The sequence below is a fragment of the Bos indicus genome, chromosome 9, assembly GCF_029378745.1.
Source record: "Bos indicus isolate NIAB-ARS_2022 breed Sahiwal x Tharparkar chromosome 9, NIAB-ARS_B.indTharparkar_mat_pri_1.0, whole genome shotgun sequence".
In the NCBI taxonomy this organism is placed as follows: Eukaryota; Metazoa; Chordata; class Mammalia; order Artiodactyla; family Bovidae; genus Bos; species Bos indicus.
In genome coordinates, this window is record NC_091768.1 from 76,112,700 (window position 1) to 76,128,425 (window position 15,726).

At 39.8% G+C, this 15,726-nt stretch overlaps 1 protein-coding gene across 1 annotated transcript; it reads right to left on the reverse strand.

Annotated features, from left to right (window-relative positions):
• Positions 1-327: 327 nt before the first annotated feature.
• On the reverse strand, positions 328-14,727 carry PERP (p53 apoptosis effector related to PMP22). The gene is made up of 3 exons (XM_019967497.2): positions 14,381-14,727; positions 4,002-4,142; positions 328-1,899 (listed from the first exon to the last, which is right to left on the reverse strand). Exons 1-3 carry the CDS (start codon positions 14,565-14,567, stop codon positions 1,673-1,675), a joined length of 555 nt encoding a protein of 184 aa, XP_019823056.2. The 5' UTR covers positions 14,568-14,727; the 3' UTR covers positions 328-1,672.
• Between the last annotated feature and the right edge of the window lie 999 nt (positions 14,728-15,726).

The following is a 15,726-nucleotide window of genomic DNA, read 5'->3' on the forward strand; positions in this document are numbered from 1 at the left end:
TTCGGTGTATCTGGACCTACCCGGAGGCTCTTGGTCCATTCCCTCTGATGGCAGCGCTGGATAAATACTGTTTGATATTGGTGTCCTAGGTATTGGTCATTGAGGAAGTAGTTTAGAGAGTAAACTACTAGAATCCATTAAAATTCATCCAAAATTGTGGGGTTTTTTAATGTTCATTTTAAAACTTGAAAATGATAAAAGCAACTTTTCACTTTATCCAATGTCCTTACTACCCCACTCAAAACATCTTTTACAAATTCCCTTCCCCCCGATTTGGGGGAATGAGGGGAGAAGCAAAACCAAAAAAACTGCAAACTAGAAACAAGATAAGATCACCTGGTTTATTGAGAAAAGTTCATAATAAAACTGCAACTGCTATTTTTACAACTTACAAAATAATTTGATATATAAAATGAATTGGTTTTCATTATGTAAGTACTAATAGTAAAAAAATAATAATATTCCATGTGATATATCATATTTGCAAGTCAGAGAAATCCCACATTCCTGAATTATCCTGTTAAATGTTTTACATCAGATATTTTTAATCTGTTTACCAAGGGAAACCAGGTTTTTAACCATATTTAAGTTTTTGCTTACAGTTGCAATCTATCAGAAGCTGTGTCTACATGATTAGAGCCCGATCAAGCCAAAGATGAAAAATTCAAGCCATGTCTTCTCTTTAGGCTATTTAATGTTACTTTTGTGATGGGAATGGCCCTCCTAATGCTTTACTGAACAACCTACTACTTAAAGGTCATAATGAATTAGACCAGTCCATTTTTTCATCCAGTCTACTCTGGTCTAGAGCATATAGACACCAAAGAGCACAGAATTACTAGTAGCTTTCTACCACACCCCCACCCTATGAACCACTTTAAAAGAGAAAATTTCATCTTAAGATTTCACTGCTTAAGGAGGCCATACTACTGCAACAGGTTTTGGCCATGAAAGAATACTTTCCTAGATGTCATATTAAGTTAATGGAAAGCTTAGCCCCAAATCAATTATTCATGATATTCATTGGAAATTCTCACAAATGACATGCATTTAGGAGCCAATTTTGCTTCTCTGAATAGCCAAAGGCTTGAAAAAAAATTTTTTTGCGTTTCTTTTAGAATATTTAGTCACTGACGATTTTTACCAGTTTCTTCTTCTTCTCCTAAGTCCTTAATAGACCCAATCCATTCCACCTGGGAAAAACAGAAACCTAACCAGATTTACTCAAATCTTTGAAGCCTTCTCATTTTTATCTTATAAATTATGTGGTTACTTTCATACTCATATTCTTTTACAAATGCAATATCAATGGTATTGCTAGATATAAGGAAACATTGGCATATTAGTATTGAGTTGGCCAAAAAGTGAGTTCAGGTTTTCCCATCAGTCTTATGGGCAAGCCTGAATGAACCTTCTAGCCAACTTAATAATCAGGTAATTAATTAAAAGAAGTAAGTCTTACTTAACACTACAAAACATATATAAAAAAGATGAATATGAAACTATAACACCATTTAAGAAACACTTTCCCAAGATTATTTTAGCATTTTGACCATAGTTTAATGATATGACCATTGTCCCCAAAACAGGTTCAAAGTATTCCGGGGGAAAACAGTTTCTTTCTCTGGAATCTATCTCAGCAGCAGTGATGTTCTTCTGCTCATTCCCCACCTTAGGCAGATGTGTAGAAGTACCTGGGCTTGGCATTGCCCAGCAGGTCATCTTCATAGTTGGGGAGGCAACAGAAGAAGAAGGCACAGCCGATCAGGATAATAGTGGCTGCCCACCCGAAGCCATAGGCCCAGTTATAGATGTAAGTGACAGCAGGGTTGAGGTGAAGGTTAAAGGTCTGAGTGTACTTCACAGGGTAAATTACCAGGGAGATGATCTGGAACACAGCTAAAAGGAAGGAAAAAAAAATCCCAAGTATGAATGCATGGTAATTACAGATTAATTCCTCTTCCTCAACATTTTTGCCTTAAAATTAAGTGTTAAATCCACCTAAATAATGCTGATAAAAGGGGCTGGGAGAATCTAGTTAATCATGAGCCAAAAAAGATAGTTGAATACTTTGTGTCAGAGATACCTGGCACTGAGCAGAATACTGAATATATGAAATACAGACAGAATATTAGAGAATCATTCCATAGTACCTGTGTAAGCATTATATATACTAAAGTAAAAATTGCTGAACTGTGGTGTGCAATAGAAAGAAGAGGGTAGAGAAGAGCCTATTTTTTTTCATCTTAGCATTTCCTGTGCCAAATATTTAATATTTCAGTGGTAGCAAAAATAATATATATATACACATGTGTGTGCAAACACATACAGAGTTAGAACTCAATACTGACATTTGATAACATACTTTTGGAATATTCATTCAATAAATGAATGACTAAATGAAACAATGAACCAATGCTATGAATGATCAATGGGAGAATCAGTAGAAAAGCCTGCAGAGGAAGGGAAATTTGAAGAATAAATAGAAATGAAGAGATGGAGGGCAGGAAGAAGACCATTCCAGGCTAGGAGAATAGAAGTACAAGAGAATAATCACAGTGCTTTGAAAAAGTGAAAGGGAAGATACAGGCAGGGAAACATGTCAAAAAGATTTCTAAACTCTTAATATAAGAGTCACATTGTTACAATTATTATTAATCATGCATTAACATTTTAAATTGCTTAAAAATAAAAGGAGCTTTATTAGATTACTTTGTAGTCTTTTTCAATGAACACGCATAATTCTATAAAGCACTAATGAGTATACACATGCTATGCTGTGCCATAAGCTATGCCAAAAGACCCTGATGCGGGGAAAGACTGAGGCAGGAGGAGAAGGGGATGACAGAGGTTGAGACGGTTGGATGGCACCTTTGACTCAATGGACATGAGTTTGAGCAAACTCTGGGAGATAGCGAAGGACAGGGAAGCTTAGCATTCTGCAGTTCATGGGGTTGCAAAGAGTCCGACATGACTGAGCAACTGAACACAATGCTATGCCATGCACTTTTTAACTTAGTATTTCATGTGTGCATTGCCATGACTTAAGGTATGAGCAAATTTTAGCTCTGTGACACTCAGACGCTGCTCTTCACAGAGGGACCAGTAAGTTGGCTGTGCTTCCAGCAGTATGTCCGGGAGTGGATAGTTCTCACCACCACTTTCCTTTCACCTTAATTTTTTTCTACTAGCTCCACAGATTTATTCTTAACTAGTTTTCTGTTTCTTTTTTTTTTTTTTTAAGAAAAGCTAGTTTTTCCATTTCTTTTTTTTAATCACTAGAAAGGCTATAGATGTTTCCATATCTTGACTTGTTGCTTCTGTTTCCCAACTTAAAATGTTCTCCTTTGGCAACTCCTGAAGGGCAACCTTGGTGCGGATCACCATTTCTCTGCTTCTCGTCTACTTAAAATAGCAAACTTTCACTGGTTAAGCCTGTCATTTAGTGCAAATCGTTGTGTCCTACACTAAAGGAACACTTTTCTGCATTTTTCTCTAATATGTGCCATAATACATGTAAAATATAGTTATTTACTCATTTTGTTTCATCACATGGTTTAGATCAATTTCTACAAAATCTAAATTGCAGAGGACCCTTCCATGATACACCACATCCTAAGACTGCAAAACTTCTTCACCAAGTGCAATGGTTCAGGGACATTTCAGTCCCCTAAGCATGCAGCTCATGGCAGGCCAGTCTGGGACACAGCCCTGGCCCCTCGGGGAGCAGGGACTCGAGGTCATCTATGAGAGACAACCGCAGATAGAGTGACAACCTTCCTCACTTGGGTGAGGGACCTGGAACTGGAACGCTATCTCAGGCAGAAGAGGAAAGGGATCAAGATCTTAAAGCACATCCTCTGTTACTTCTGCCTTTGGGGACGCATTGTCTGAGAGCAGATCAGGAACTGTGCTGTCAGGGATCTTCACTGTGGCTTGGACATTACTATATCGATGTTCACTGCAGATAGGAATGAAGAATTGCTGGCGCACAGTCTTACCAGCCAGGGCCAGGAGGCCTCCGATCACTCTCAGGAAGACAAGCATTTGGGGTCCACAGAGGGCAAAGAAGGAGAGGATGAAGCAGATCACCAGGATGATGAAACCGCAGAGCAGCATGGCGGCGGCTGCCCTTCCCCAAGCTACAAGGAAAAACAAGCGGTCATTAATACGACATACATTGCCAAATTTAAAAATTACTTAACAAAGCATCAACAGTTTTTTTTTTTCTTTTTAATAATTATATTTGGGTGGAAGAACAGTTTTTCTTTCAATAATACTTAAACGTCTCCATATTTTAAGGGAAGAATAGGCGATTCGTAGGTAGGACATTAATATAGTGATATACAGTAATGCCTTACCCCTCTGTTTGGGGGCAAATGTTTATACCTCCAAAATGAAAGGTAGACATCATTAAACTGTATCTCATTTAATAAGTGAATAAATTGGCCATATAAACAGGTATATTTAAAAGATTAACTCAAGTTCTAATCCAGTACAACCCAATAAACAACATTTTTGGTATTGAACAATCCAAGTTATAATCTCTTCAGGAACTGTTTCAATTACCTTTAAAAGGATCGTTGTTTTGTATTAAGATTTGGTTCCATGAAAAAATAATTTTTGAAAACAGAGTACCTATGCTGAGGCAGAGATGTGAAATAAAACAACTTAATTGTAAAGTAGGTATGATTGTTATACAAGTTTAGGTACAAACAACCTTTCTAAATTTTTGCATAAATTTTTTCTGAAGTATTCAGAATTTGTTGCACAATAATTCTCAGTTATTGACATGTACCCTAAAAACAATCGGGGTGAGATGGAAATTGAGTTCTGGTTTCAAAGATGGATGTGGGCAGCTCCAGCCCTGGCTCATTCTGCTCTGGGCCTACAGGAAGAGAAAAGCCATGACTTCCCAGCTAAGGATTCCAGCCAATCACTCTTCCTGTTCAACCTGCACCAATTTGTAAAATCTCTTTCCCACACAACTTTCTCTCCAGAGGTAGTAACTGACATGTATGAAGTAATCACTCTGTGCCAGGCATGGAGCTAAGGACCTGCCATGGTTTAACTCTCTGAATTCTCAGGATAACTCTTCAAGGTTCACATTCTGTTATTATTTCTATTTTAGAAGTGAGATTACACTGAGGCTTGGAGAGTCCAGATAACCTGCCTACAGTCACAGAGCTGGCAGCCAAGTCTGATTTCTAGCCTGTCTGAAGCCAGAATATGACTCTTTTTTTCTTTGGGGATACGATTTACATGCTAGAAAATTCATCCATTTAAAGTATACAATTCAGTGGTTTTTACTATATTTACAGGGTTATGCAGCCATCACCATTTACAATTCCAAAACTTTTCATCACTCCAAAAAGAAACCCCATGACCATTAGCAGTCACCTCCCCCTCCCTTCTTCCTTCAGCTTCCAACAACCGCTAATCTACTTTCTGTCTCTATAAATTTGTATACCCTGTACAGTGCTTATAAACGGAGGTATAGTTTAATACTATGTGGCCTTTGGGACTGTCCTGTGCTTTCACTTAGCATGTTTTCAAGGTTCATCCGTATTGTAGCAGCATGGATCAGGACTTCATTTGTTTTTATGACCAATAATTATTCTACTGTATGGAGAGCCCACATTATGTCTGTCCACTCATTCATTAGTGAATGAACAGGCACCTGAACCTGTTTTTCTTTATTGAATTTGAAAAGGAGAGTTGCATGCACCTCAGTGCTGGTCCTACTCCAACTTGAATACAGCTTGTCTGGCAAACATACCCTCCCTTGATTTTGGTCACTAGACTGGTCAACGGTAGACAAACCAAACGACTAGCAGAAAGAACAAAGGCTTGGGAACCCTGTTTATACCCCGCCTCTACTACCATTAGGGCTTCCCAGGTGGTGCTAGTGGTAAAGAACCTGCCTGTCAATGCAGGTGACGTAAGAGACATAGATTTGATCTCTGGGTCAGGAAGATCCCCTGCAGGAGGGTACAGCAACCCACTCCAGTATTTTTGCCTGGAAATCCTCATGGACAGAAGAAGCTGGTGGACTACAGGCCATGGGATCACAAAAAGTCAGACACAAATGAGTGACTAACTTTCACTTTCTTTCAAGTAGAAGACACATGCTCATTTTTTTTTTTTTTTTACATGCTCAAATATTATGTTTTCACACAAATGACCCTTTAGTGGCACTGTCAGGGGCATGACAGTCCATGAGTGGGTCCAGTTTTGTTTATAATTTTTACTACTTTCTTCTAAGTCCTGCTCTTTCTGTGAGATCAATAGGAGATTTTAGGACCAAGGTAAAAAGAAATGTTTTATTTTAAAAGCAACATAGATAAAGCCAGAATGTGAAATTGAGTAATTAATTCTCTTTTTTCACTTTTGCCTTGTCCTTTGGGTAAGGTAACTTTCCAGAGAAGAGAAGCCATCTTTGGAAAGAACAGCTAAGACCATCTCTAAGTCTACACCATAGACCACTGACACAAAACCATCAGTGGTGCTGATAGAAAAGATGGCTTCCTGTGTGTCCCTCCAGACACACTGAATCACAGTTGAAAAGATAGTGCCCAGGAATCTGCATCTTACTAGTATTTCTTTACTAATATACTAAAGTTTGAGAACAACTAAGATAGATGATTAATCTTCTTATAAGAACAGCTGTTGCATTGCCAGAAAGGAGCATGCAACTTTCAGTATGTGACCCACTGCCAATTACAGTCTCATTTCTATAGATTTTTTTCATGGCTACTGCCAATCATTAAATTCAATTAAATACAATCATTAAATTCAAATAAGCAGACACTGATTTTTCCTTTTAAGTTGAATTCACAGGTTTGTAACTGTTCAGTGAAAAGGCAGTACATCTGTATATGCACACAGAGGAATACAAGCATTATGAAGATCAACTGTACAGTAGAATGTGAGTGTTCAATAAAAACAGAAAAAAAATCCTAACAGGGAACATATTTAATAATCAAACTTTGACAATTACAGATTAAGGTTTTTAAACTATAGCTAAATAATGTATGATATTGCCTAAAGAGTAATATCAATCATTTTACCTGTTTGAGGAAAATTAATACAAAGTTAAATTATTGCTATTACTACTTCCTCTGACACTATAGCTGTAATTTACATTTAGTTTCAGGTACTTGAAAGAAATTAAAGAAATAGTAAGCCAATTCACCTAAAACCAACAGGTGAATGTAAAGATAAACAGATCATTTTAATAACTCTTTCTATGCTATGTTAAATCAACTCAATTAGCGTCTTGCTTATTTAAAATGCTGAGTCTGAGAGAAATCAAAATGGACACTTCAGTAACATTTTGTCTGGAGAAAGGCTGCCTTGGAAGTAGAACATGTAAAACTTGCTCCTTGTAGCGTGGAAACACCCACAGTGAATCACTTAACTATAATTTGAGATATAAATCTTAACACGGTTTTGAAGGTCCTGACGGATGGATAACAAGGAAGGCAATCTGCTCTCATGTTAATGACTATTTTGTTGTAAGATGGTGAGATGGATCCTATCAGATCTGAGCAGGGTCCTCCCAGCCCAACATTCTGCCTGAGAAGGAACCCAACTGCCATGTAGACTTACAACATGGCAATTTTCCAAGACATACACTTTAAAAAGTTAAGTCTATAGGCTAAGTACCTTTGGTCTCCCTTAATTACCCAGAATGAGCCTAATATTCCCAAATTTACCAAACCCTTTTGAGAACTATTTATATTTTATATTATACCTTGATCTAAATTATACCTATTTACCAGCCCCAATGAAAAAAACATCACTTTTTAAAACTTGTCCTAAAGCTACTTCTTTCATGATTCAACAGATGTTCCTCAGTTCTTCAAAGACAATCCATCTTCATCTATTCTGAATATAACTCTGTCCTTCATTAATATTTTATATAGTAAATTTTATTGCCTTTCCTAATCTGTATTTTATTGGCATTTGTTACATCCATACTAAAATTTGAGAACAACTTAGATGATTGATCTCCTTATAGATTGCAGCACTGCCAAAAAGAAGCATGTAAGTTTCATGAGAAATGAGACTACTATCAACTGTAGTCTCATTTCTATAGTTTATTTTTTTCATGGTTACTGTCAATCATTAAATTCAATTAAATACAATCATTAAATTCAAATAAGCAGAATCTCTGTGTGTGTGTGTGTGTGTGTGTGTGTGTGTGTGTGTGTGTGTGTGCAGGGGTTGGGGAAGTTGTCAATTACCTTTCTCTGAATTGAGACCACAATAGCATGCTGTATTTCAGGTAAACAGAGTTTCTATGCAGGAATTTTGTTTGTTTGTTTTCTTAGAGGAAGACAAATTTGGTGTTTCATACGTATTCATAATTTATTCTGTCATAAGTTTATTTTCTAAATACCACTTGGAGAAATTCATGTTATCAAAGAAACCAACAATATTATAAATCCACTTTTAAATAAGATTCATTAAAGATCCATTTAGGTGAAGAATGGCTTATCAAATTTTGCTATTTCTTGCAAAGATTCAACATTAAATCAACAATGGAAACCATTCGCTGATCACTAATGAAATTCTGAGTTTTTTCTAGGAAATCTTTTTAAATTTTTTGTATGAGGAAGAATGCTGTATCTTTTTCCAGAGATTATATACTAAAATACGACATTACAAGGCAAATACAGCCGGGAAAAGACCAATAAGATCAACTGATAAGAAAAGAGCAATAAAAAAAAAAAAAAAGAGCAATAAAAGTAAAATAAGTAAATACCTCGAACATCAAGCTAGAAATCATAAATCAAACTTAAGTTTGTGGAAAAGAAAAAAAAAATTTTTATTTTAAGACAAGGAGAGCACTACTACTATTGTGGGTGATATTTTGGAGACTGTCATGACTTTTTCATCCCAAATTAGTATTTCTTTTAATGGATTTGCTGCATTCTTCAGGAGTTTTACATGTGGGCACCAAATATTGAGGTTTCCTTAGTGGCTCAGTAATAAAAAATCGGCCTGCAATGCAGGAAGCATGGGTTCTATCTCTGGGTCAGGAAGATCCCCTGGAGGAGGGCATAGCAATCGACTCCAGTATTCTCGCCTGGCGAATCCCATGGACTGAGGAGCCTGGCAGGCTAGAGCCCATAGGATGGCAAAGAGCTGGACATGACTGAAGCGACTGAGCAGAGCACACAGCAACAAATGTTGACCGGAACCTACTGTGGCCTAGCCCCTTACTCAAATTGTCACCCAACTGGAGGACGGCTCCTTTCCAGAACAAAAGATTCATCTATGAACAAGACAGAAAACCCTACCTAGTGAATCTGAGATTTTGTCCGATTTCTTCCTATTGCTTCTATAAAGTTCTTAATGTCATACACAAGCAGAACTGGAAACTGGATAAGACCAAAATTAAAAATACACAAAGATGCTACCTAGAAATAAACATAAGCTGGGTGGATGATAATTTCAAAAAGACTGTTGCCTATTCATTGAGGAGACTCGCAGTAATACAGACCAGTGCTTCTGAAACTTAAAAGTGCTGATGAATCAGTCACCTGGGGACCGAGTTAAAATACAGATTCCAATTCAGTAGATGGGCCTAAGATACTGAGTGTCCAATAACCTCCCCAATAATGCAGATGCTGATGGTCTACGACACATTAGTAGTAAAAATCTAGAGGATAACTCAGAACAGACCTCCAAATAAATCGGCATAGGAAGAGCAATCCTGCAAGGTTTGGAGGCAGGAAAGGAATGGCTTAAAGGAAGAATGGTGGGGGCGGGAGTTACTGGGGGAGGGGGGGATTCCACGGTAGGTGTGAGATTCTTTACATGCTCCACATTCCCACCCCCCTAAACTGAGCCAGATGATAACTCTTGCCTATTGGTCTTTGCAGAACTCCTTTACCATCTTCTTTTAAAGTCTGAGTGGGGAAACTATCCTACACAGGAAGATGGGAAAATACAGGAAATTGTGTATGAACTCAGAAAAGGTAACTAGCAGCAAATCTGGGGTCTACCCTTAAATGTTTGAAAATCTGTCTGCTGTTAGAAGGCTAAAAAGGAGAATTTATAGAAAAGCACATCAGGTCTTGTCAGCGTTAAGAGAGGTACTTTTTTTTTTAATTGAAGGATAATTGCTTTACAATGTTGTATTGGTTTCTGCCATACAACAATGCAAATAAGCCATAATTATATATATACATTCCGTACCTCTTCAGCCTCCCTCGCCCCTCCCATCCCACCCTTCTAGGTCATCAGAGTACCAGGCTGGGCTCCCTGTGTTATATAGCACTGCCACTAAGAGAGGTAGTTTTAAACAAACAAGCATGGTGGAGAGAGTTAAGTTGCTGAACAAAGGGTGAAAGCTCAGATCAATCACAGGGGATGCTGACGGGCAGGCTTTGGGGCAGGCTTTGGAGAAATCTCGAGTAGGCGCGCTCTTTGTCCCTCCCAATTCTGACAGTCTAGGAGTCTGTGCCCATTTACAGGGAGAAAAGACAAATTAGGTCACTAAAAAGGAATTGAGGCTCTCTGGTAGTTATTGCTAAGCACAGCAAATGTGGAGTAAACTGGGCAAGATCACTGGTTCCTAGATGTCTAGATTTTATAAATCAACACATATATAAAATCATGAAAATCACCTGAGTGTCCAACTTTTTATTTTACTATATAAGAATATGAACACATGCCCATAAAAGATTAATCTATCTACTAATACTTAATTTCATAAGCCACAAGAATATAATCTCAAAATGAAATCCTTTAAGTTGAATTTAACCCAGTGAACATGTTAACTTTGTACTTATTTTTCTCATTTTCCATACTTTGAAAAGCCATAGGGCTAAATTACCTAAAACTATTTCCTATAATAATCTGATTCTTTGTCTTAAGGCTGATTTCATGTTTAAAAAAAAAAAACTTTCAATGTGGTATCATTGGTAAAAATGAGGCTCTGCCCTTCGGAGTTCAGATCAAAGACAAAGGCTCTCCCTTGCTGCCACTCAGACTTTGCCACTGTCGTTCTTGGAGCATAAATTCATCTTTCTTATCCCAGTAACTGATCCATAAACTTAACTCCATAACTCTCCACCCTGAATGAGTCAGAGCTTGCTTAGGACTTGAAATCTACATCTCTGAAGTTGAAAATATCCTCCTGATCTACTCTTTCTTAGAACTGGAAAAGAAGGTGCCAGCAATGCAAAAATACCATCTGTGAACATGGATTCAAATTTAATTTTGCATTTTCTTTATACATGAAATTTGAATGACTGTTTCAGCATTTAAATCTAGATTTTTCTTTTCCTGTTTTGAGGATTAGAAACCTTGATTTAAAAAAAAAAATTCAAACAAGTATGTGTATTTGTTTAGTTGTTGTTGTTTAGCTGCTAAATTGTATCTGTCTCTTTTGCAAACCCATGGACTGTAGCCTCCCAGGCTGCTCTGTCCAAGGGATTTCCCAGGCAAGAATACTGGAGTGAAAAAAAAGAATACTGGAGTGTGTTGCCATTTCCTTCTCCAGGATCTTCTGGGCTGAACCCTCCTCTTCTGCATTGCAGGCAGATTTTTTATCACTGAGCCACCAGGGAAGCCCCATTTAGTTGTAACTATTGTGAAAAAGAAAATGTTCAGTGTTTAATTCCGTTTACTGATTAGGAAAAATGAAGTGGATACATCATTTTTTTTAAAACTGTTAATGACAGTGAAGAATATAACATTCTGCTTTTTACATAATTCTGAGGAACTATTTACCTTTATGAAAAAAAGCCTATATTATTTAGTATTATTGCCGATACCTACCAGTAACAACCTAGGTCTTTAACACCAAAATAAATCAATGTTATAAATATCAGCAAATAAAAGTGATAGTGAAGCACTTTGTAAATACAAAGGTATATTTTCTTAAGTGTTACAATGGTAAACCACAAGATTTTTTAGTACATGGCAAGAAATTTTTAAAAAGTGGAGGTACTTACTTAATTCTTTATACTGAGATATTTTAATTAGAGCCATCAACCTTACTCTTTGTCATGTTTGTACATACGTGGGAGTATGTGTAAACTGCTCACTGTATTTTAGATAAAGTATGACCTCATGTGAATGCATTTTTTTCGGCAAGGACTTACTGAAGCTATCTGAAAATCTCAAGAGTTCAGACTCCTAGATAATTGACCTAAAGTGTAGAAATACACAATTTCTATACCTGTGAGGCAAAACTAGACAACAGTCCCTGGCAGGAAATGGAGTGGAAGTATAATAATCATTCTAACCATCTTTGACATCAGTAGCCTGGGATGGACCTCTTGTGGTGAATTCATAGCTATTTTCTTCTTCCCACGGTCACCTGTTGACAGAGGATGCTGGGTGCATCACTTGATTCTAGGGCTTGAGCAAAAGCTGCGTTTATCACATTCTTGGCACTTGGTTATCTTTGCAAAGGTCAGGAATAATTAAAATGGAATGTGAAGGCTACCACCACCCACTTGTGAAAATCACAGACAGTACTAGATTCCTCAAGATTCACTTGGAAAAGCGCACTTTTCCAAAGACCAATTTCTGTATCAAATTGAAACATCAACTATTCACTGGATCTGTACTTTCTTTACAATTAAAAAAAGTTAATGCTTGAGACTCCTGTCTAATTAAAAAATTAGAAAACAGAAATAGAACCTGCCTATTCCCTTCTTTATAAAAAGCACTCAATCAGCCTGAGGTTAAAAGTGCCACACCCTAAGAAGGTGAGTTCATCTTGCAAGTCTAGAAGAATTAAAAACTGCATTGTGCCTGTTTCACAAGAGGGCTGTGGTCACAGCCAGAGCCTTGCAGGCCAGATCATGTCCCAGCAATAGTGCTGATCTAGGCTCGGCCTGCACCCTTCTCCTGACTGGCGCACTAATCTTAATTCACATGCCCAGCATCGCTGATTATTCATTCGTTGGGTCTGTATTAGTCTTTGAAGTGAGACATGAAGACCAAAGTCTGTTTAAAAACACACCTGTTTTAAGCAGGCCTGCTAAATCCCCTATAAGATACTGAACCTGACTGCATTTTAACCAAATATACAGACATGTTATTTCAAAGAAATTAACTCACTTCGAAAACCTAAGAGACTTGTGGGTAATACAAACCATGCCAGGTGGGCTGTTTGTGCTTTAAGAGAGGAAAAACACAGACTTTAAGGAAAGTAGGAATTTCATTTAGTCTTTACATTTACCTCCTGACAAGGGCCATGCCTCCTTTGTGGGTGGGGGATGGGGGATGGGGTGGATTCCATGTGGGAACTTCCAAGTAATTCCACAGTGGATAAGATAAAGCACCAAGCCCCTGATACAGGGCCTCAAGATAAACAGAATTTGGTTTGAAGCCCTGGGCCAGTTTAGGGGTAGAGGGCAAGTCAAAGGCCCTACCAGAGAATGGGGGGAAAAGCAGGATAGCTTTCTTTCTGTTTAAAACTATTAAACTCAGTTGGTAAGGCCCCATTCAGTAGTACCTGGCTTTAAGCTTCTGATTACGCTCCTACTTAAACCCTCTTTTCTCAGACCCCACACGCGTCGCTAATTACAATAGACCCCAGCAGTTCTTCCCACCTACCAGTAAGCTGGGGGCGGTACCAGCCCAGGGCAAATTCCGCTCCGGTCCCGTCAGCTAACTAGTAGGCAGGAAATCCCTCCACATTGGAAAAAGACAAACCTCTATCTACAGTATTTTAAATTTGTCAACTCCGTTTCATTTCACTAGTGTAGAAGATGTGTTTCCTTTTTAGATATCAAATCGAACTGAAATAAAGTTTTCTAAACAACAATGCCGGACCTGAGCCACACTCTCCCTCTAACTTACCCTGCAGCGTTAAACACTGCAATATCTACTGAAATTATCACTGCTAAAACTTTGACAGAAAAGGTTTTTGTTTTGTTTTATTTTTTAAAGGAAGAAGAGCTTTCTCTTAGTTCAAGTTTAGTAATATAGCGAATAAAGGTGCGCACTTTTAATACTTGTATTTTAAGCATAAGAAGAAGCAGAGGAGGAGGCCACGAAATGGGAATAAATTTCAGTAGGTATCCAAGAAAATATACTTTGTTCGTTGTATTTACTCATCAAACCCTTTTCAAATGGCGGAGATCACCTTTTGCTGTACGAATAAATGTAGTTTGAATTAGGGTCACTGTCGTCCAGTGTCGAGCCTGGGTTTTGGCCACCCAAGGCTGCTACTGCTTGATTTTGTACGGGTTCGATGTATGGACCCAGGCCCTGAAGAGATTTTTGTTGAATCACCCATTAGCCCCCCGACCCTGTTTAGTCCCCTAGAGCGACTTCCACACTCCCTGGGCGCCGGCGCTTGCCCCAGCCGCCGCCCGGTGGACTTCACGGAGGTGGCGGCACTCACCATACGTCATGAGGCTGTCGCAGACTTCTAGTAAACAATGCCACCACAGCGAGGACGTCTGGCTGTCATCGCTCGACTGCAGCCAGCCGCGGCCGGCCAGCGCGATGATGTCAAAGACGATGGCGCTAAGCAGTAGCAGCGGCAGGATCCACCTGCAGCGCTCGCAGGCCAGGCCGCAGCGCAGCATCTCGACGGCGGCGGCGGGGAGGAGAGCAGCGCGCGAGGCTCGGACACCGGCGGAGAGTGGCCCTCGAGCGCGGGCAGCGCGACAAAAGGGAAGAGGCCGCGAGGAGGCGGCTCTTGGAGGACGCGGCTCGGGGCTGGCAGCCGGGGCGCGGCGCCCGCCCCACCTAGATTCCGGTGACTCAGAGCGCGCCGCCCGGACCTGTTCGGCCGGCCGGCCGGCCAGGGCGCGCGCTGGGGAGGCGGGGCCGGGCTCAGGTTACGGCGGGTGTGGGTGAGCCTAACCCTGCCTGCAAGCGGCCTGGAGCCTCGGGGAGCCACAGTCTCGTCTCCTCCTCTCACTTGGTCCCCTCACATCCAACGCTTTTCTTCTCAGTGCTTCAAGGTGTACACATTTTAATCTGCGCATCACCAGTTATGTATTCAACCCCTGAAGTCGGATCGTGGTCTGATTTTCAGTAGTACTGTATTTAAGTTTCCAGCCATTTGAGATGAGCGTTCAAACTGTACATGGGTCATTGTCGCACTCCGTTTGAGCGCGTGTTTGAGCACGTGTACCGAACCGAGCACTCGGTCCCTTACCCTCCCCAAGAGTTTCCCTGGTAATCCTAAGGGCTTCCCTCGTAGCTCAGATGGCAAAGAATCTGCCTGCAATGCAGGAGACCGGGGTTTGATCCCTGGATGGGGAAGATCCCCTGGAGAAGGAAATGGCAACCCACTCCAGTATTCTAGAGTCGAATACGACTGAGCGACTCACGCGCGCGCGCACACACACACACACACAGCCGCACTTTCTTTGAGTGCGTGTACCCAACCGAGGACCCTGTCCCTGACCCTCCCCCGCAGAGGTGGGCATTTCCTGTTGAGCTCCACCTTTGTACCTTGTACCTCAGCTGCTTCAGACTCATAACTGTTTACATCCCCGCCTTCTCCACTCGGGTGCCAACTCTTTGACAGAGAGACCTTGTTTTAATGATCTGTGTATCCCTGGTGCCGGCCCTGTACCTGGTCTTAAAGGGAGCACGGTAAACATTTTATTCCCAAACACACTGAAATTAACAAATGCTAGTTTCACGTGGTGGAGAAGGAAATGGCAACCCACTCCAGTACTCTTGCCTGGAAAATCCCACGGACGAAGCCTGGTAGGCTACATACAGTCCATG